We start from the raw sequence: 21431 nt of genomic DNA on the forward strand, positions 1-21431 counted from the left end.
ACTAGGATGGCCCAAGTAGTGTTGAGAAACGCTAATGCAATTGATAAATAACTGCTCTGAAAAAAGTGCGTCTATAATTTGCATCACCCTGAAAAATGGTTTTTTGTAATTTTCAAAAATAGTACTTCGAATTTTAAAGTTTTGTCACCAACAATGTATTTCGAAACTTAAATAAAGTATCATATCAAATCAGTGAGCTTCAAATCGAAATAAGTTTTGAGAAATGTCAAAAATTCACGTGCGTCTATAGTTTACATCAGGACTGTACCAGTAGTTGTGTACTACGTAACTTAGTACAATCTACCGTACAGTATGGTGACTTAGGAAGAGCTCAAGCTAACGTGAAAGGCGCAAGAGCCAGTGATCGTTAGCTTCTCCAACTTAGCTTACACCACGCAAACAAACAAGGGGATTGGAAGGGGGCAACTATACGTATAACGTTAGGTTGAATCTACTGGATGGACGTAGTAGATTGAGATTTGAAAGAGCGTTTTGATGAGCTGTGGAATCGCATGTCGCGGCTGGCCACTTGCAGTTGTCAAATTTTGAAATATTCGTCGAAGTACCAAGTCCACATGAAAATTTCTTCATCAACAAAGTTACTACGTAGTAGTAACTACTTAGAACTTGGATACACTGACAGATCGACGGAATGTCAAATAAGGTTAACAACGTCCACCCGACAATGCTTGGTAACTTTGTGATCATTCCAGTGACCAACATGAAGGCACGTTGAGAGGGCCGTGGAATATCCATCAAGAAACTCCTTGTCGTGGTTTGTATTGACGGTGCATATAGCCATTGGGATAGATGACATGTCTTCAATCTTGTACTATAGTTACTGGTACTGTAACTTAGGGATTTTGCTATGATTTAATTGGCTAATCCTGCCAATGAGAATTCTCATTGGGAAATCTAGTGGCATCCTAGCGGGTTAACAATCAGTTTGTATGGCCATAGTAGTACTACACAATTCCACAAACTATTACAGTAATACGGCTACATAACCTACAGCCAACCTTGCCGAAGGGTCCAAACTACCAACAGTATGGAGTATGGATTGTACTGTACTGTTGTGCTTCATGTACGTCGGTCGTGCTGAATATCGCCTCTCCTAATCCTCCGATTTCAATTCACCAATGACAATCATTTACCGTATTTGCCTACTCGTCCATACATTCCCCATTCGCCGATCGAAAACAATTGATTTAAATTCATGTCGTAAACGGCATCAACACGTCTGCGATTGGTTCCTTGGATTTCTCTCGACCAATGAGATCCCGCCATGCGACCGAACCCACTTGGGCCGAAATTTTCATTTTTTCGGACTATACGCTCTGACGGTGATTGCATTCTTTGATTCCACAGACAATACATACAGGCAGGATGCTCGTCGTCTCAGGACCAGTGCAGCTATCTACGAGTTCGAACACACTCCAGCACGCACCTGCGATCATGCGTGAGAAGCGCCGGCTCCCCGACGCCAACACAGCGGCTTCTCCCCCGCCTATCAAGCGCACGCGGTCCTTTACAGACTACGAATACGAAGAAATGCTAGCGACCGTCTTGACCATGACTGAGGACTTGTACTTGCTGCTCGATGTGGTGGCCGACATATGCCACGACCAGCGATGCCGACGATGCACCACCATCGACGTCATCACCCTCCAGAGGAAGCTCGTTGCCATTGAGAACGCAGTCATGGACGTGGACGATGCCAAGGCCGCTGCATACAGCCTCCGCGCAGTCCAAGCCATGTGTGTAGACATGTTTGCAGTTCTCAAGTTCATCATGGGAGGCGCGCATTACGCAGACATCGTGGCACTCAACCTCGGCCATCTCGTGCTAGGCAGCCGCAACCAATTCGCCCAGTTCATGATGCAATACTCACTGAATTAAAGTTCTTATCTATCCGACAGCTCCGTGTACCGTAGGCAGTATGCCGTAGCAGTTTTAACCATAAAAGTTTGCCACTCATTTCTTGTGGCGAAGGTTCGAACTCTCCCGACGGCGGGCCAGCTTCAACGACAACTCGCTCTGCAGCACCGCCGACTTGGCTGGTACCTGCGGCTGCTTCCCCACTCCCCCTTGGTGTCTCTTGCGGAATTTGGCCACAATTTCCCTCGCATCCCCTTCCAGCGACTCGGAGAACTGGTTGAACAAGTCTCCATCTTCCGGCTCGGCCGACCGTCGATGTTGCTGCTTGATCGCATCCGCTTTCAACGCATCTTTGCGCCGCTGGTCGTTGTCGGCCACCGCTTGCTTGTACGCCTTGCAAAAGTCGGCCCATAGGCCAAAAAACCACTGCGCCATGTCCTATGCAAAAGAATAGATATAGATACATGTGTGTATCGGTAGAATCATGATTTTTGCTATTTATCCAGCGATGTATATATATATATATTTACCCCGTCCGACGATGGCTTCTCCACTCCAAACGACCGAATCGCTCGTTGAAATTGCCCGTCTAGCCGACCTAGCGATTGTTTGAGCGCGGCGCAGTCCCCTTGGGCGGTTGTGACAAACGGCTGCAGTTTCGCTCGAAACGGGTCGCGTTGGAGCGTCAACTACAAAGGCATTGTCACCCCCCCCATCCATGAAAAAATGATATATTTTCCAGACTTCAACCCTAAAATGATATACTATGTTGAACCCACACCTCCTGTTGCACGACTGTCACGGCGGCTTCAATGCCGCGCAGGTCAGTTTGCAGTTGCGTCAACGATATCGCCGCCGCCGCCTCCATCGACGGCAGCGCGTCGTAGAACCCGTTGGCATGGGGCGCCTTGGCCGCCACAAGGTCCGCGATCACATGCAGAAGCGACTTGGACGTCGACGATGTGGACTTGACCTATCGTCATGTCTTTAGCATCAATGATGAACATCATCAAGATAACATTGGGGATACCTGCGCCAGTTTTGGCAGGATGTCCAGCTTGAAGCCCCACACGCCCCCCCGAGGGGTACCTCCGTTGAGGTAGTTGCCCACCGCCAGCACCACCTCCAGCACCGCCACCGTGTGATGCGACGTGGTGAGCTCCCCCACTGCCTTCTCCAGGACCTTGACCTTGGCTCGAAAGTCATCTTCGCGAGACAGGTGGATGTGCGTCGTGTGGACAGCGCGGAGTCGCTGCGCTAGTCGCGGGATGTCGAGGACAGCGAGGAAGAACTTTTCCGTTTCCCCCAACAGCGTCGCGTCGCCTTCGTAGCTCTAGCGTATTGCCATCTTAGCATTGGCATTTGTACGGCACAGGACACGAATCATCATCATTCATGGACTTGTGTGTTTATTTGTGTCATAGGGGATGAAGGGGGGAAGTACCTTAACCAGCTCGACTTCTTCCGGCGTAGGCACCAAGGATTCGAGAATTTGAACCCTACGGATGAGTTGGTATTGTATTGTTGAAGAGGCCTGATGACCAACCGTTCCAACGTGAGCACGGCTTCGTCCAAAGTCAAAATCGCCTGCTTCAACTCGCTCGGGGTCATTCTAAAGCGGGAGAGCGCAATGGAGCAGTTCTGCTGCCGTTTGGGGTCTACCAAGTGCACGAGTTTGGGCTTGTTCACCACAGCAGCAACTGGCATCGCCGAGTCGGTTCGTTGACTCGTTCCGTCTTGGCTGAAGTCCTTGTCCAGCGCGCCAGTCAAGTCCAACCCTAGCTTGTTTTCGTCCATTTTGGCCCAGATCGACCCTTCCACCGCCGTGTCTGGCAGTGCATTCCAGTATAACCTTTGCCAATAATATGAAATATGAGTCCAAACCATTCTAACAAGTGAAACGTACCCGCGGAGCTTAGTCGTGGGGACTGTTGCTTTCTTGGGGGGTAGCTTCGACGCTACCGGCGCGGGAGGTGTAGAGGCCACGGGCGCTTTGGCAGTGGACTTGCCACCGATCGCAGCGACACTTAAGGGAGCGGACAGAGGGATGGCTGGAGTACTGGCGGTATTGACCACTGGGGAGTTGTCCAAGAAGGAAGGGTCCAACCCTTCGGCTTGTGCTTTGAGCTTAACTTGGTCTTTCGGCATGCCCATTTTCAACAACTTGACCAACTTGTCGTATTTGGGGTCGAGGGTAGGTGACATGGCACTTCCGCAAGCAGGCATCGTTGGAAGAGTCAATTTCGACGGGTCCACTCCCTCTGCTTTTGCCTTGAGCTGTACTTGTTCGAGTGGCATGCCCATTTTCAGCAGTTTTGTAAACTTTTGGTACTTGGGGTCGTCCATCGCAACGACGTCTGGGGCTGATGCGACACTGCTTCCCCCCACTGCGTTGATGTCCAAATCGGCAATGTCCATTCCTTCCACCTGCATTTTCATCGCCACTTGGTCGCGCGGCATTCCCATCTTGAGCAGCTTGGCATATTTCTCCAGTCGAGGGTTCCTTGAAGTCTCTGAAGGCTTGTCTATAACTACACAATGACAACACAGTATTAGTCATCGTATCTTCGAATAAATAAATATATAAATTCTACTTTTTTTGTTTTTTTTTATAGCTAACTATACACTCCAGCACATTACGCACCAGCTTTGACTGCCCCTCCACCAGACACTGCGTCGTGCTGCAGCGTTGCGACTTGCGTTTCCAAGGCCAATATTTTAGATAGCGCCGCTTGCAGTTCTAGAGCCATGACGTGGCTGTCGTCTAGCTTGGCCAGCTTGGCCTCTTGCTCCGCGCTCTAAAGCCATTGTTGTAAAATCTTCCAAATCAAGTAGATACATGTATGGCTTGTACCATCGGTTGGGCTTGCAGTATTGCCAACTTGCCCGTCAGTTGGGCGACTTGCGCCTCCAAACGCAGGTTCTGGGCCTTGGTGTGCGCCGAGTCCTCGGCTTGTTGGAGTGCCGACTTGACTGCGGCAAACGTCACTCGCTTCGTGGAGAGTTCTCTACGTCGTCATCATAGTCATCACCCATCGTCAATACATGTATTACAAGCATACAAATACATGGAATATCACTGTCGTACTTGTACGTCGGACATGACGTGATTTGAATCAGCGCTTCTTCGGCCATTTCCCACATCTTTTCGCCAATGGAAATTTCTCCCGGAATCACAAGCAACGCCAGCAACGCGTGCAGCAACCGGTCGGACCACCCATGCCCATGGGCGCGTTGCTTGAGTTTGTCCACCACGGCGTCAACGTTCGCCAAGTCCACATCGTGCACGATTGTGTCCTGCATGTCGGAATGCATGAGCCCTTCAAACACTTCCACTTGCTTGGAAAACGACTTGGCCGCGGCCTTCTCGGCATCCCCCTGCCCCCACGCCCCGTACGTCGTCGCAGAATGTTCCAGCTCGAGGGCATCGTATTGCTCTTCAATCGCATGACACAACACAAGCATGTCCATCGCCAAAAAGTCATTGCGCACGTCCACGCGGTCGTCCAGCGCCGCGCACGTACTCACGAGGGTGTTGATGAACGTCAGGCACGCAGCTTGCAGTTCCAAGCTGTCGCCGACTTTGAGGCACTCCACCACACTCCAGTACCGACAGCGTTCGTGGTTGGCCCGGCGATACTTTTCCATGGCTTGGAGTACGGCACTGTGACCTGTTTCAGAGAACCAACACATGAGCGACAGCATCTCGAGGGTCATGATGGTGATCGCCCGGCGGTCTTCTGGCGCTTCGAAGTCGAGACACAGTACCAGCACTTCGATCGCGTCCGGTTCTTGCAGCAGCAGCTGCATGCCATGGCTACCAGTAGACAAGTACCGGGTACGTTGGTGAAGAAGACAAGTAGAGAGATCGATGTATGAGGGATTTCTTGTTTGTACTGGTTGTTCATGAGGCATTTGAAACAGCGCATGGCTTCGTGCAGCAGGGGTGTGTGGTTCTCCGACGCCACCGCAGCCATCCATTCCGTCAACGCGAGCACGCCGTCTTCTTTATGAAACGCCGTGAGCCACTAGTTGTCCAAGCGACGGGACGATCAGATGACCAGCCAAATTGACACATGCGATGCAGTACCTCCTTGTCGCAACCGCGCATGAGAACATGCAGCTGCCGCGCGTCTTCATGGGTCAGCGTAGTGGCGTCTTCACTCACGGCATCTTGCAGTTTGTGGACCCAGAACAGCGGCTGGGTGTGCTCGCTGCTGCGACCTTTCGAGTTTTGCTTGGCAGTCCAGTCTTGAATGATCTGCCACTTTTGACTCAACGGCAGCGTGCGCATGCGATCGGTGGCCGCTTTCGGCAACGCCATGTTGTCCACCGCTTCACTGAACAACCGTTCGATCTCGCCTTCGTTGGCTGGCATCGTCGACGTCGCGGGTTCTACAAGCAACATCCATAAGTCGATGGATATATCAGACTACTGTACCAACCGGTAGGAGCGGCATTGTTGCTTTTAGCCTTTCGACTCTTGAGACCAAACGCACGCGACAACTTGTGCGAAATGCTCTTTGGTTTCTTTTTCATGTCATATTTCCCCACACCATCAGTCGTCGGCGTTGGTGCCATCGCGACGAGCCACGGGAAATGTAACCGATTCAGCCCTGCGCCACCGGTTACATCGTCAAGGCCACCGGTTACACCAACATATCCGGAAAGTGTCAGTTACATAACTCATGGTGCCGCCATGAACACCTCGTGAACGTCCTATCGATATATCATAGGGAGCTCTAGTGCAATTGCATTATTATGGTCGTATGCAGGTACATGTGTATCTTTGCGCATTTGTTGTGTGTATGGTTGCATGATGAGATATATATTCACGTGAAAATCTCCGCCACGGAACCGTTGCGATCTTTCGACAGTTACACTACATGCGTACTATATCGTGGCTTGCTGGCAACTCCTTATTTTGGACAAGTCCATCAAGTTTGTGTCTGCAGCATGAATCCGTTCCGTCGGTGGTCAGGCAAACCATCCAAGAACAACTCGCCCAGTAAACCTCGCAAGGACAGCTTCAGTTTGGAGTCGCCACCGTCGTTGAGGCACGAGATCCTCGAGCGAGAGCCGTCGATGGTGGCCACACCTGCCCTCACACGCCCGTCGGAGCCGTCCCAGATCGACGCCTTGTTTCGCGACATGATGGACAAGATGCCCTTGTCGAACGCAGCTGCCGATCGCATGTGGGCATTGCCCATCAACCAAAAGTGGCAACTCGTCCAGGAATGGTCGAAAAAGCACGAGCACGAGCGACAGCACGACAGCGCCGACCGCCAGCCGATATTTTGGGTGCACAAACTGCAGGAAGTGCTTATGGAAACCACGTCGCCCCTGACAGAAGACCAAGCGAGGGGGCTGCACGTCCTCATGCGCGGCGCGTCGAAAGAGGTACCCCTACATCCTTGATTCTGCCCAGACGATGATGGTATGCACGCTCACTTCTTCGTGATGGCAACTAGTGGCTGCACAAGTTTCATCGCGCTGGAGGCGTCACGAGTTTGTGCGAGTACATGGCTGCGTTGGCTTATCGGGCGACTGAGATGGCGGACTCAGCGTTCGCTTACGACAATGCGATTCTTCTCGAATGTCTTCGTTGCTACAAAACTCTCATGTCCAATCCGTGCGTGTCATCGTTGTTGTGTCTATTTATTTATCTGTTACATCTATGACACTAGATTTGGCTTGGAATTGCTCCTCGACTCGACCGACCACCACGTCGACACACTGGCACAATGTTTGGACTTTTCACACTTTTCCCAGCAACTGGTCACCACGACGGTGCTGGAAATGCTGTCTGTCTTCTGCTGGCGCTCGGAACGCGGACAACTGGCCGTACTGCAGGCCATGGGGTCGTACCAACGTACCCACAAAGAGCGCGCGCGGTTCGCGAGCCTGGTGCACTGCCTCAAAGCCTCCGACAGCTCGGACCTCCACGCGGCATGCTTGACGTTCATTAACACGATCGTCAGCGCCAGCCCCCGGCTAGAGGACCGGGTGCACGTTCGCAACGACTTTTTGGCACTTGATTTGCTCGTTGTGTGTCACGCCATCCAGGCGAAAATGGAGGCCCCGCCCAGCCCCCCCCGGTTGGGGGGACTGGTAGATCCGTCCTTCGACCAGAAGCCAAAGCCACCCCCGTCCAAGGCGGCGTTTGTAAAGCAGCTGCGTGTATTTGAAGGGTTTATGGTGTCCGACATGGAAGATGCCGCGACCAACGACGTCGACTTGACCAATTTGGAGGCTGTCTTCACCCAGCTCAAGGCGTCCGCCAGTCGGTACGGGTTTACCGACCGCCTCTTAAATGTCCTGCTGGCCATGATGGGCATCCCGGGCGAAGCTACCATGGGCACAAAGATGTGGGAGCTCGCAGAAGAGTCGTTGCTGCAGATCACGTCGTTGCATTCATACAAGTAATCGACTCAACCCTACCAACTTCACGCCTAATTACTGGCTCACTGTGACCTTTAGTGACCTCACCAACGCCCCACGCCAGCTGTCCTTTGAATGGGTGCGCGAACTGCAAGACAGCGTCGAAGTGTTTCAGACCAAAGTGGACACCATTGCGTCCTTAGAATCGACCATCGCTGCGATGGAAGCGCAGTCAAAAGTACGGCGGCCGAATTGCAATAATGAACGATTTGGATTGAAAGTAGACATTTGGCTTTTGTAGAGATGTCATGCCACGGTGAAGGCAAGGGACCAGGAGATCGTCAACCTCAAGACGACGTTGGAGTACGTTTACGCGGAGCAGCTCAAACACCAAGTACGTGTGTCGTCGTGTTGTGCTTGAAACAAGAATATATTAAATTTAATAATATTGTTTGCGGTACAGTCGATTGTGTCCGAGTCGACCCAGACGTGTAGCCCTGCCGTGTCTTCGTCGGCGAATCAAACCGATGAAGTGCATGGTCGTTCGTTCGCGGAAACTCAAACCGATGACGTGGCACCACCTACGACAAGGGATTTTCAGTACGAAACGTTTTTTCAAGCGATGCGTGCTGGCACGATGTCGCAGGATCAAGTGGAGGTGGCCATGCGGGCTCAAGGGCTGGACCCAGCGGTCCTCTTTTACGGCTCACAAGCCCTTGTACGTACAGTTGAGTTGCTCTTTTTTCAATACTAACATGGCGTCATGGTAGCCACCGAGATTACCCCCACCCCTGGTCACAGTTGTGGAAGAAATTCCGGAAAAGTACTTGAAATTGATCAAAATGGGCATGCCAAAGGAGCAAGTGGCGTTGAAAATGAAAGCCGACGGAGTGGACCCGTCGCTGCTGGACACGCACGAACGCTCGACATCCCAGCCCCGTGTCATCGAGCCCACAATCGAATCACCCGTTGGTCCTAAAGCACCGGCTCCCACCAATATGACGGAAACGTATGTCAAGCTGCTGAAAATAGGAATACCCTATGAACAAGTGGCGTTGAAGATGTGTGCAGAAGGGCTTGACCCTGGTCTCCTCCCCAAACTCACGGCATCTCCACCATCGTTGGAACCACCACCCGTACCTCCTGCCGCCACAGTGATCAGTCACTCAGGCGTTGAAAAGTATGTGAAGTTGATTAAGATGGGGATGCCCAAGGAACATGTGAAGATAAAAATGAAGGCCGACGGCGTCGATCCTGCAGCGTTGGACGCAGCCCACTCATCCAGTCCTCCACCTCCGACGACGACGACAACATTGGTTCAACACGTGGCAGCTCCGGAGGTGTCGGTTGATCCTAAACACGAAAAGTACATCAAATTACTCAAGATGGGCATGCCAAAGGAGCAAGTGGCGTTGAAAATGAAGGCCGAAGGGTTGGATGTGTCAGTGCTGGACACACCAAGTGTGGGTGTCGCCTCAGAGGGGCCGTCGATTGCTCCAAGCGCAGAGCTACTATCACCCCCACCGCTGGACCCCAAGTACACCAAGTATGTCAAGCTGCTGCAAATGGGGATGCCACTAGAACAAATCGAAGTCAAAGTCAAAGCCGAAGGTCTGGACCCGTCGAAGCTCACATTATTAGCTCACAGGACATCGCCATCACCACCACCACCAATAACATCGTCGCAGGACGATGTTTCCTGCGAGTCCTCCAAGCTGCCGCCTTCCCTCCCCCCTCCGGTTGCCGTGACAGTGACCCCGCCCCCATTGCCCCCTACCTTCAAACTTCCCCCCAAGCCCTCCACTGTGCCCACTGTAAAACTACGCAGGTACGCCCATGCACTAGTTGGTGATTTCACGTTGTGAACCGATCCTTAGTTTGTACTGGACACCCCTTCCCGACGCGGCGGTCGAAGGCTCAATTTGGCTCAACTTGGACGAGACCAAGCTCGGGTTGGACTTGGGTATCCTGGACAAGGAGTTTGGACCGGACAAGAAGACTGACCCGTTGATGTTGTCGTCGTCGCCCACCAAGACTGGGAAAGCGATTTCTACGACTGCCAAGCCCAAGGTCGTGCACTTGGTGGACTCGAAGCGCCAGCAGAACTGCTCCATTGCGCTCTCTCGCTTTCGAATGGCGCCCAAAGACATTAAAGCGGCGATCGTCGCGTTGGACGACAACGTGTTGACGTTAGAACGGTGCGTCGTGGGATAATCACGTACGTTTTCAGCACGTCGTCGCATGATTTGTGGTGGTGTTTCAGGATTCAAAGCTTGGCGGCGATGGTGCCCACGGCCGACGAAGTGGACCTGGTCAAAGTACGTGGCATACGGCTAGAACGACCACAGTAACTCCAATGTATCACTGTAGGGATACGAAGGGGACGTGGCGTTGCTCGGGGAAACTGAAAAGTTCTTCTTGGCGATTTCCGACCTTCCGCGCTTGGCGCAGCGACTCAAGGCGATGGAGTCGACGTGGACGTTTGGCCAGCGCTTCGACGAGGTCAAGGGCAAACTGAAACTGCTGGACCAGGCGTATGGGGATTTGAAACGGTCGACCAAGTTGCTGTCGCTGCTCCAAGTGGTGCTGGCGGTGGGCAACTACCTCAATGGCGGCACCCCCCGGGGAGGTGTCTACGGCTTTAAGCTGGACATTCTGCCCAAACTGTCCCAAGTACTAGATAGAGCCATTTGGTCATTCGATTCAGTTGGAAGGTGTAGGTGAAAGCCACAAGCAGCGCCAACAAAACGTTGTTGCATGTGATCGCAGAGTACGTTGCGACCAGCGTACCCGACGCCAGCGACTTTTACGAATCGCTTAACAGTTTGGACGAAGTTTCCGCCATCTCGTTCACGTTGCTCCAGAACGATGTGCATATGATCGAGGCCTCGCTCGTTCAAATCGACCAAGAGGTAGCTCAATATTATACATATTTATGTCTAGGTATTATTGATGTATGTAAGTAAGTAAATGTGCTAGAAACCACATCAAGACGATGTGTTTCGTGCGAAAATGGGATTGTTCTTGGCCGCCGCGCAGTCGGATTGCCAGTCGTTGCAGGCCAATATGGCGTCATTCCAGAGCAAGTTTCACACACTCACGCTGTCGTTTGGCGTCGACTCGACCAAGCCGACGTCGGACGGGGTAACGAAGTTGACATTATTGCAGCTGTGATAACGTTTCATGCGATATGGGACGTACAGGACGCTGTGCAAGGGTTTTTTGGCACGTGGTCAGACTTTTGCAAAACGTACAAACGAGTGGCCACCGAGAACGCTGCCGCCAAAGACAAGCTGTCGAAGCAGGAAGCGGCCAAAGCGAAACAAGACGAGTCCAAGCGCGATCTGTTCCAGCAGTTTACAGATTCGCTGGAGGGTGACGCGAACGACATCGTGGCCAACTACCGGTCGAGACACCACAAAGGCGGCGAAGGGGGAGTCGTTGGCGGGCTCCTGCGCAAGGATATCTCCCGGCGGAGGTTGAGTTCGACCGCCGGGCCTGCCTCGTAGAAAAATCGAGTTGTCCCATCCGGATAAACTATATAATGCACAAGGTCGTGTGAGTTCAGAGTGCAAATAACGTTATGGACGAGGAACGAGGAGGAGCTACAACTCCGTTACTGCCGTCGACGGCAATGTGGCTCAGCGTGGGCATGTGCGCGTTGGTAGGATTGCTCACAGCGATCTACTATGCGTCATGTCGTAACGTCCGCCTTGCATCTCCACCCGCCAGCGTTCATGTCTCCACGAAAGCTGCTGTTGCTACGATGGACGCGACCACAAAATTTGAACTGTTTGTGTCGACTAGGGTGGCCCAGGCTCCCGTGGTGCTCTTTACGACTGGCGACGTCACTCCTGTGCTGGAGCTGTGCCGGCTCAACCATGTGTCCGTGCATCATGTCAACCTCGACCGGGTGGCCGGAAATCTCGCCATCTCGCAGGTGCTGCAACGTCGGTGCAATCTGACGTCGCCGTTCCAAGAGCTGTTGTTTGTGAATGCCACGTTCGTTGGCGACACGGCCACTGTCGTGTCCATGGCCTCGACCGCCTTGGCTGCCCTGCTCTCCATCGACCCGAGTACGTTTGTGGTCGGTGGTACTGCCGACGACGTGGTCTTGACCATCGATCCATCGCTGCTGCAACGAGGACATGCCACGTCATTCAACGATACGCTTCCTAACGACCCACAGTCATTGCTGGCCTGGCACTTGGATCCTGCCGAGGCCACCAGGTCGGTGCCACTGGCCCATCGGCCTCGAGCGTCGAACCGCCAGCGAAGCCACCTGACCGCATTCTCGGAACAAAATCAAAACTTTGACACAAGTACTCAATTGAGTTTGGTCCCGTGGGAGATCCTCGACGCGATCGTGTTCACGTCCGAGGGGTTTCTGACTCTGCCCCCTCAAGGCTTTGTGGATGGAGCACATCGCAACGGTGTGCGGGTGTTGGGGTCACTGACGTGGCACGCTGATAGCGCAGCACAAATCAACCAGCCCAACGACTTTTGCGACTGGCAGGTACTGTACGCTATTGCAGTACTCTTCTTTGATGTCTCGTAGCAAGAATTACTTGGCAGTTCACACGTTCTGACACTCTACTTTCTCTCAGAGTTTAGCCCACAGGTTACAGACCGTTCAATCTTTTACGGGCGTGGATGGATGGCACCTGGTCGGGCTCTCACACCAAGTCGCGGCAACGCTGCTACCCCTTCTAAGTTCCTCGTCTTATGTTTTATGGGCGTCGGAGATCGTCTCGTCCTCTGTGACGACGTTGCTGCCGCTGACCCACGGTGTGCTTCTGCCAGCACCCGTCGACAAGTCGACTGTGGTCAAGCTGGCCAAAGCTGCCGGCGACCGCAGGTGGCAGCTTACTTTTACCCTGGACTCAATGCACGCCGAGGTATCCGCGAGGACCCTTCGCTTCGCAGACGTCTCTGTCTGCGTGCCTCTGACTGTACGTCCCAATGTCACATACCATCATGAACTCGAGACCAACAGTATTTTGGCTTCAATCTTGTGGCCATATTGCCGTTACTTTTGACGACTAGACGATTGAATGTCGTGTTCGATGAATATATATATATACCTTAGACCGTCACCAACGATCCGTTTTGGAAAACCAACTGGCGGTCAGTGGCCCCCGTGCACAGTGTCTACGGAGGGGCAGAGGCTTTGTATACTGCGTTCAATGTAGGCCACGGGGCGACCACTAGCGTGGACGGGCGCGTCGTGTCGTCGTCGCCATGGCACGACCAAGGTCAGGTGGATGTGCTGCCTCTGTTGAACAAAGCCAAGTCGCCCATGCACATGAACTTGTCGCTGGCCAAAGCATTCCAAGGCGGGTCCAGTCTCCACCTTTGTGTACGAAATGTGCACAATAGTGATGACAATGCTGGTCTTGTGTGTTGTTATAAGCGCTTCATTGCACATATGTATGTAGGCCACATTACCTGCAAAAGCTCGGGTCAGTGTCGACTTGTTGCCACTTCAAGTGCACTTTGCCCCTCGAAAGGTCATACGCGTAGCCTATTCGTTCCACACGACCAACGACCCGACGTCATTTGGGCTGGCACTGAACTTGGTGTCGAAAGATGAGATCGTGCTGCGAGGCTGGCCGTCGTCACAGTTGACGTCATCGCCCTTGTCGCAGATTACGTCATCGTCCTTGTCGCCGTTGATTGGCCGAGTCAAACACACGCGCGCGTACGCCCCTGTGTCTGAAACGACCGGTCCCAATGGATGGATTACCCGGGTGTACCAATTGGGCGGTGCACTCTGGGACGGCCACGTCATCAAGGGCGTCTCCGTGTTTGGTGTCAACCTCTCAGACGAAAGGACAGAGGATTGGTCCGTGCATGTGGGGCAGGTGGTCGTGTGCCCTGTTGCAGCAGACATGCCAACCTCGTCACACATGTCCCCGGTGATTACAGCCATCCAAATCGACCCCATCACGGCCTCGTTGACGTGGACTGTTCCGTCCACGGTGCAATACACGCACGTTTTCCAAGAAATGTTGACCTGTCACGATGAACTCGTCTGGGTTGGAAGCACCAACCATTCTCGTTGGCAGTTGCCATCAAAAGCCAAGTCCGACACTACGTTTGTGCTGCAACCTGTGCATTGGACAGGAGCCGTAGGCCGTCCCCAACGAGTGACGATAGTACTTGGCGGCGCGGACGACCCTTCATCCTTCCGACAGACTTGAACAAACCATGGAAAGGTGTTCAACGTGATAAAAGAATCACTAATAATAGTTACTAAACATTTCTCAATCCAATCAATAGATCTATGGAGAATTAGTAGTATGGACTACACTGCACCATTTTGCAGTGAAGTTGGACGAATGCCCGATATATTTGGCCGTGCACCCGATATATTTTGGCCGTGTGCCCAATATAATTAGCCATGTGCCCGTTTAATTTGGCACACTGAGGTTGTGTGCCCAAGTAATTGGCCATCTACCCGATGAATTGTGTCGTGTGCCCGATGAAATTGAAATAACTCAAATAATTATATTTCAGATGGAGTGCAAATTAGTTTAGGTGGAAACATCATGTGGTTGAAGTTGGGAGAAAGGCAAGAATAACGTTAAATCGCAATTTATACTTGAATAAAAAGTATAGTTTAAGTTCATAATGCGCACACTGCTTTCCTCCAACAAATTGAATGCTCATGATTCAAATCGCCAAGGAACGCACAGCATGGACGTAGCTAACTCTGATGTCGATTGAAGTATTTCCCATATATTCCAGCGTTTCTCCATACTTTCAACTCTCCAAAACTTGAATCTGTCGCGCGCAGAGCTCATTTTTCGCTTTACCTCAAGGTACACACCCTCGATGGACGCGCGAAGGCCATGGGCAACATGGGCGTTGGTATGTGACGTCACAGCAACGATGCTTCATGTGTCGTTTAACGACCATTTCTATATGGAATTGACATTTTCATCTGACACACGACACAATTCATCGGGCACATGGCCGATGAATTGTCAATTGCTTGGGAACACAACCAAATATATCGGGCATTCGTCCAACATAACTGCAAAAAGGTGTAGTATCTTGTATGACGGGATTGTTCCGAAAGCACACATCACAATAGACCAGTCACGTCATACTGTAATCAATGAGATTGAGGATGATTGAGCTTTCACAACAGGAATCGAACGTCGTTGGATGATCCCCTCCAAATCCCGTAATGTGTTGTTTGAATACGATACTCTATTTGAAGCTCTGATACGTGGATTTTGTGGTTGTCTAATGTGTTTGACCATTAACGGTTATTTAAATTTTCTTCTAAAGCCATATACTTGCTCTCTGTTATACATTACTGCCACCATTGGAAAATCCACAACTTGTACATTACGGCCACCATTTTTTTCCACTATAATTGGACGATGAGAAAACGGTTCTTAAACCTTACTATTCGATGGCGTTCTATGACTACCCGAGCAAGTGGCGTATACATACACCCCAAGCCGCCCAATTTACCACGAAATAGATACACTCCATTGCACTACTGAATCCACGTTCATTCTGAATCCATATGACGGACAGTAGTAGTACCATGGTAGTAGGCAGCAAATGTATGATAGAACGACCAGTATTGTGCTTTCGAGTGAAATTTCAGAGTGTTGTGGCGTGGTTTCTCGTTGGAATTTTTAATCGATTTGATTGGCTACCTCATATGAGCTCAAATTATTAGCCAATCAAAACCTTCTCAATGAAATTCAACCAATCAGATCGATTGTGGATCGATTTTGTTTGCGCGATTCGATTGCACCCCGTCCCCAAATTTGTATCAAATCGACAATACACTGTTCACACACGACGATGGGGTAGGGGAATTCATTAGATTATTAGGTTCAAGCAAAAAAAATAGTATTTTACGATATTGCGCACTGTTTGTCGGACGGGACGAGGATTTGGCTCTTGGCTTGGGGGTACGGCATCGTCTGAACGTCCGCTGTGACATCCCACTCAGTGCGAAATGCAATCTCTTTGGCCAGCGCCTGTGCAAACTTGACGTGGCCGCTCACAGCATAGTGCCGCATATTAGCGAAATCAGAGTCGTCCAGCCCGCCCTGGATCTACCGATATAACAACGCCAATGACGACGATATTGATTACTCGTTACCTTGATAAACGCGTAATGCATGCGCAGATCCATCTTCTTGACGCGGGACATGGCGACTTTAGTGATTTCCTGCAGCTGCAGCGAGATGCGACTGCGGTTCACGAGGTCGTCTTCGCCGCTCATGCAGTTTTCATCGCACACGACGCAAAAGATGTGGGCGTCCGGACGATCTACTTGCATGTTGGATCAGATACCTCTACTATGTACTACGCAAATATATATATATATATGGAGCCACTACCCATAGCAGTGGAAAATATGCACAAAAAGAAATAGAAATAGACAAATAATTTCAAGCGAAAACCACTTGCAAAGTTACAAAACATGCACAAAACAAGACCACACAAGCAAAGTCCGAACATGACGAGCGAAAATATATACTAGTATGGAAAATCTATCCACAGGAAATATAGAATATATAATGTTTTGCCACTCGTAAAAAATGCACGGAAAAATATATATTGCCGTTCTACCAATCCAAAAAAATACATATATATATATATATATATCAGCAGATCACGCAACATATATTGATAAAGCATGGACCAAACAAGCCCACCCAAAATACACAAAACATGTGCAGCGAAATATGAATGGAAACAATTCATCCAACTAGAAAAAACTAGAAAATCTATATAGTTTTTCTCCACGGGTAAAAAATCCACGAAAACGAGATCCAACAATATTGTGCTTTCGAGTGAAATTTCGTGTCGTGACGTGGTTTCTCGTTGGAATTTAAATCGATTTGATTGGCTACTTCAGATGAGCTCAAAATTATTAGCCAATCAAAACCTTCTCAATGAAATTCAACCAATCAGATCGATTGTGGATCGGTTTGGTCGGCGCGATTCGATTGCACCCTCTCCCCAAATTTCTATCAAATCGACAATATTGTCAATTCGATTATTCAAAATTCGAGTGTTTGGGTGCTCAATCGAATGAGCAGAATAACCCAGTCGGTTATATCGACCAATCAAAAGACAAGACATGAATCAACTAGCCAATCAAATCCACTCTTCAAATAATTCAACAATGTCGAATTATAGTGTGTGATTGGAAGTAGTGTGATACTGGACGACCTTTACATACAAAAGTCAGTACAAAGAATCGATAGATTTGGCAAAGAATCCGCACAAAAGTAGTCCAAATATTGGGTAAAAGAAAGACAATATATATCTATCTATCGATATAATAAATATAAAAAGGTTTCGTCGTACGCTGTCGGACGTCTTCTAACAGCGCCGTGTATGCTTCGACGATTTCCGCTTCAGATGACGCGGGCGGGAACAGATCTTGCGTGCCGAGATTAATCACCACGGCATGGGGCTGCCACGAGTTCAAATCCCACGGGAACTCGCGCGACGCAATCGCATTCTTCCACATGGAGCTCATGTTGGGTCCCCAGTCGCCCAAGTTGCTTTTGACGCCCTTGCTAGATCATATATATATATCCATGAGTTTCTACACAAGTTCTAGAGAAACGTTCCACGTATGGGCGTACGTACCCACTCCAGGCCAAAATGTGCGCCTCGGCGTGAAACATGCGCGCGGCGATGCATGCGTAGCCGTTGTAGACGTTTTCCATGCGGCCCTTCATTCCGAAGATACCCTTGGACGAGGTCGCCACCCCTTCGTTGCCAAACCCACAAGTGTCCGAGTCGCCGATAAACTCGATCCGGTGGCGGAAGCCGGGGTCGCATGGCAGCACGACCGCCGCCTTGTCGACCACGAACCCGTAAAACGTGCACACTTTGAACGTCGAGACGGCGCCGCGCATCTGGGGCTCGGTGCGCTTGCTGATCGTCACCGTGTGTTCTTCGTCACCGATGTCGTCATCGAATGTGACGACGTCGCAGCAGCTGGCCTTCAACGACGCGCGCAAGATGCACTTGAACTCACCGTCCACAAACACGTTGAAGTAGTTGCCTTCGCCCTTGAGCCGAATGCCCACGCCGCGCGTGCGCTTGACGCGGATCGAGAAGCCACAATGGGGCCAGTCGAACTGCACCGAATTGACCTTGGTCTTGCGCGACGCGTACTCGTCGTGTCGGAGGAAACGACCGCTGAGAAACACCCGCGGGTCTACGGCCGTCACGAGCTGGAACGACCCGTCCTTGTACTTGTTGACGTCGAAGTTGTACACTTCCAGCGGCGACACATCGTCAGGCAGCACCCCTTCCGGATCCGAAGTCGACTGACTGCTAGAGTTCAACACGCTTCCTGTCGCCGGCTGTACATGGGCCATGGTTCGTGAGATGATGAGCCTTGGCTTGGCCAGGTATGGGAAATTCCGGATAACGCGACCCCTCCGGCGTTTTCATTGGTGGACACCAGGTGAGAGTAGCCCTTGGAACTATTAACAAAAGTCATTTCACGTCAACTATATCCGGACAAAAATCCCATTCTACAGTAAAAAATACTGTGTATAGTTGGGAGATGATACTATAATTGATAGTATGGCAGATTGTTAGAAAAGTCAGAAGAAATTCCCTGTTAGAAACATCGGACCCCTTGTGTGGGTATTCCCGGGGTAAAGGTGCATCACCAGCGCTTACCCATTGTGAATGAAATGCACTTCAACCCATTAACAGTAAGATGGAATGTTTGTTATTTGGTTTACAGTTACCCTGAATTTGACAACAGTTACCCAGTGGTAACTGTTGTCATGACTGTAGTACAAGGGAAATAAGGGCCTGTTCCAAGTAGATATTTTTAGAAAATGAAACATTGGTTCCAAGTATTAATACCGTTTCCTACCTTTTGACCTCTTTTTCTGCGATTTTTTACGCAACTTACTATGCCAAAAGTACAGTAACGTTATTAAAAGAGGTCCTTGACGTCTTTTTCTAAATCGTGAATAAGGAAGAGGTAAATCGATTTTGATTGGCTCATGCTATTTCTGTAAACTACTTGGAACTTCCCCTAATAATTACAACTGTTGCTAGGGCCGACTATGTCGTGTATAGCGCAAATAGTTGACTTGTTTGTGGAATTCGTAATGTGGCTGGCCTTATTTCAGATTATTAACCAATCAGAGTGCATCATGGTTTCTTTGCCATATTCTACACCTTTTCCCAATCAAGTTGCGCACTTTTTCCAATCAAGTTGAATCGGATATAAAATATAAATTTTCACGAGAGATGTGGAGTGCAAAAGTTCGGATCAACATGAATTTTGTTCCAATCAAAGTGAACCACAGAAGCGCGCTATTTTCGCGCCCAACATGTAAACTGTCAATGCACAATGATCATTTTCCAATCACCCGACTTGTCTTCGCATGAAAACACACAAAGGCCCCACCGCGGAGGAGAAGAAGCGTGTTCTCGACGCCTTCCTCCGCGGCGACAACTGGAAGCTCGTCGCCCAGCACAACGACATGTCCCTCGCCACAGCGAGGCGAGTTGTGACCACCGGCCAAACGACTCTGCTGCCACGAGGTGGCTTTCGACCCGCCAAGTCCAAGGTCACCCCCGAGATCCGTGCCGCTCTCGAGCAGTACCTAGACAAGAACTGTCAATACACTCTTCGTGAAATGCAAACCTTTGTTGTTGCCGACTTCGCAGGCACTGAGCTCTCGGTCCAAACCATCAGCCGCCACATTTTGGGCATGCTGTACACCGTCAAGCAAGTGCGCATCGAACCGGCGACCTGCAACAACGACATCAATAAGCAGAAGCGACGTGAGTTTGCGCTCAAGCTCAAGCAACACCAAGACAACGGGGACTACATTGTCTATTACGACGAGACGAACTACAACGTGTACTGCAAGCGGAGCTTCGGGCGATCCAAGAAAGGAACGAGAGCCACCGTCGTGCTGCCGCCGTCGAAGGGCCCGAACTTGCAAGTCCAGTGCGCCGTCTCAGCGGAGCAAGGCCTTGTCCACTACAAGCTCGAACGCGGCAGCATCCGCATGGAACAAAACGCGCTGTTCGTGGAAGAAGTCTACGAAGCTGTCAAGCGGTCCGACACCTGGCATGACCACTTTGCCGGCAAGCGCGTTGTAATCGTGTTGGACAACGCGACGGCCCATTCGCAAACGGAAAGTCGCGTTGTCCAACACGATGACATGACGCTGCTGCGCCTTGGCCCCTACTCACCGATGCTGAACCCGATCGAAAGCTGCTTCAGCGTCTTGAAGGCTCGCATCAAGAGCTACCTCGCCCTCCACACTTATGCTATGTTCGAGCGTGGTGAGTATGGGACGTTTTTCGAACGACGAATGGTCTTACTTGAGGATGCTGCTTGTGCGCGCGTCGCTGCCATGCTTCACGCAGCCGTTGGTGGTCCGCGAGGTCATCTTCTGTCAGCGCAACGTCGAAAAAGCCATCCTATTGGAGAGCATGGTGTATGGTCAGTAGGCAGTTCATATTGAATGGAAAAAGCTCATATTGGATTGGAAATTTGTGTGTTTTTAACCACCCACCGTTTTAAAAACGACGTTTCAAACGTTTTTTTGCCAACTTGATCGCAACTTGATTGGGAAAAGGTGTAGTAATTGGTCAAGACGATCATTTTTATCGACTTCAAAAACGCAGAAGTACCAAGTTCCCAGCAACTCAAACAACTCGTGCCACCATCAGCTTAATGCTCATGTCAGCAGTTCATCGCACTCTCGAGTACACTCACTAGCGTTTTTCCTTAGTGCTTATTGAAGTCGACATCGAATGACGAATAGTCGATGCGAATTTCTCGTTAGAAAGGATCAGCAGCATCACTACTACTTCATGGTTTCGGTGGACTGGGGCCAACACCCAAGGTCCTTCCAAGTTAAAATGAGGAAGTGATGGGTAAAACTACCGTCAGTAAGAATCATATTATCGGGGCATAGTCACCAAAAGTTTGACCAAATTAAGTCGTTTGCCCGCGACGTTTTGGGGTTTCGGGATCAACGAGTAAATTGCTGTAAACGACCTATTTACAGTACCAGTAGTTGACGAGCTTGGCCCATGTGATTTCTTGGTTTATGCCAAGATGCAAAACTAGTAAGACGACCAAGGTCGGGGGCATGTGCGACGGCACCGAGCCCAGCACTTCCACC

At 50.6% G+C, this 21431-nt stretch overlaps 5 protein-coding genes across 12 annotated transcripts; 3 read left to right on the top strand and 2 right to left on the bottom strand.

Annotated features, from left to right (window-relative positions):
• Positions 1-1335: 1335 nt before the first annotated feature.
• Positions 1336-6493, bottom strand: H257_07788 (hypothetical protein). Its single transcript, XM_009833417.1, has 13 exons — positions 6324-6493; positions 5969-6273; positions 5776-5906; positions 4967-5695; positions 4733-4886; positions 4523-4676; positions 3785-4409; positions 3425-3730; positions 3323-3377; positions 2909-3211; positions 2660-2851; positions 2409-2567; positions 1336-2316 (listed from the first exon to the last, which is right to left on the bottom strand). The coding sequence occupies exons 1-13, from the start codon at positions 6457-6459 to the stop codon at positions 1975-1977; spliced, it is 3591 nt and encodes a 1196-aa protein (XP_009831719.1). The 5' UTR covers positions 6460-6493; the 3' UTR covers positions 1336-1974.
• On the top strand, positions 1365-2026 carry H257_07789 (hypothetical protein). The gene has a single exon (XM_009833418.1). The coding sequence runs from the start codon at positions 1387-1389 to the stop codon at positions 1897-1899; it is 513 nt and encodes a 170-aa protein (XP_009831720.1). The 5' UTR covers positions 1365-1386; the 3' UTR covers positions 1900-2026.
• Positions 6494-6815: 322 nt separating the features above from the next.
• Positions 6816-11829, top strand: H257_07790 (hypothetical protein). Of its 5 annotated transcripts, XM_009833419.1 has the most exons (13): positions 6816-7278; positions 7350-7510; positions 7566-8300; positions 8359-8497; positions 8561-8653; positions 8723-8977; positions 9030-10087; positions 10137-10457; positions 10523-10577; positions 10630-10932; positions 10980-11171; positions 11239-11403; positions 11463-11829. In XM_009833419.1, the coding sequence occupies exons 1-13, from the start codon at positions 6835-6837 to the stop codon at positions 11766-11768; spliced, it is 4227 nt and encodes a 1408-aa protein (XP_009831721.1). In that variant the 5' UTR covers positions 6816-6834; the 3' UTR covers positions 11769-11829. The 5 variants fall into 5 exon arrangements, with proteins under 5 accessions (XP_009831721.1, XP_009831723.1, XP_009831722.1 ...); XM_009833421.1 differs by having other exon boundaries at positions 10980-11403; XM_009833420.1 differs by having other exon boundaries at positions 11239-11829.
• Positions 11830-11836: 7 nt separating this feature from the next.
• On the top strand, positions 11837-14534 carry H257_07791. Of its 2 annotated transcripts, XM_009833424.1 has the most exons (4): positions 11837-12775; positions 12867-13211; positions 13349-13618; positions 13698-14534. In XM_009833424.1, the coding sequence occupies exons 1-4, from the start codon at positions 11843-11845 to the stop codon at positions 14460-14462; spliced, it is 2313 nt and encodes a 770-aa protein (XP_009831726.1). In that variant the 5' UTR covers positions 11837-11842; the 3' UTR covers positions 14463-14534. The 2 variants fall into 2 exon arrangements, with proteins under 2 accessions (XP_009831726.1, XP_009831727.1); XM_009833425.1 differs by having other exon boundaries at positions 13349-14534.
• Positions 14535-16090: 1556 nt separating this feature from the next.
• H257_07792 (hypothetical protein) lies at positions 16091-18677 on the bottom strand. 3 transcript variants are annotated; one of them, XM_009833427.1, is made up of 4 exons: positions 17899-18677; positions 17611-17825; positions 16394-16563; positions 16091-16340 (listed from the first exon to the last, which is right to left on the bottom strand). In XM_009833427.1, exons 1-4 carry the CDS (start codon positions 18636-18638, stop codon positions 16143-16145), a joined length of 1323 nt encoding a protein of 440 aa, XP_009831729.1. In that variant the 5' UTR covers positions 18639-18677; the 3' UTR covers positions 16091-16142. The 3 variants fall into 3 exon arrangements, with proteins under 3 accessions (XP_009831729.1, XP_009831728.1, XP_009831730.1); XM_009833426.1 differs by having other exon boundaries at positions 16091-16346; positions 17899-18672; XM_009833428.1 differs by having other exon boundaries at positions 16091-16563; positions 17899-18672.
• Between the last annotated feature and the right edge of the window lie 2754 nt (positions 18678-21431).

The sequence above is a fragment of the Aphanomyces astaci genome, assembly GCF_000520075.1.
Source record: "Aphanomyces astaci strain APO3 unplaced genomic scaffold supercont1.16, whole genome shotgun sequence".
In the NCBI taxonomy this organism is placed as follows: domain Eukaryota; phylum Oomycota; class Saprolegniomycetes; order Saprolegniales; family Verrucalvaceae; genus Aphanomyces; species Aphanomyces astaci.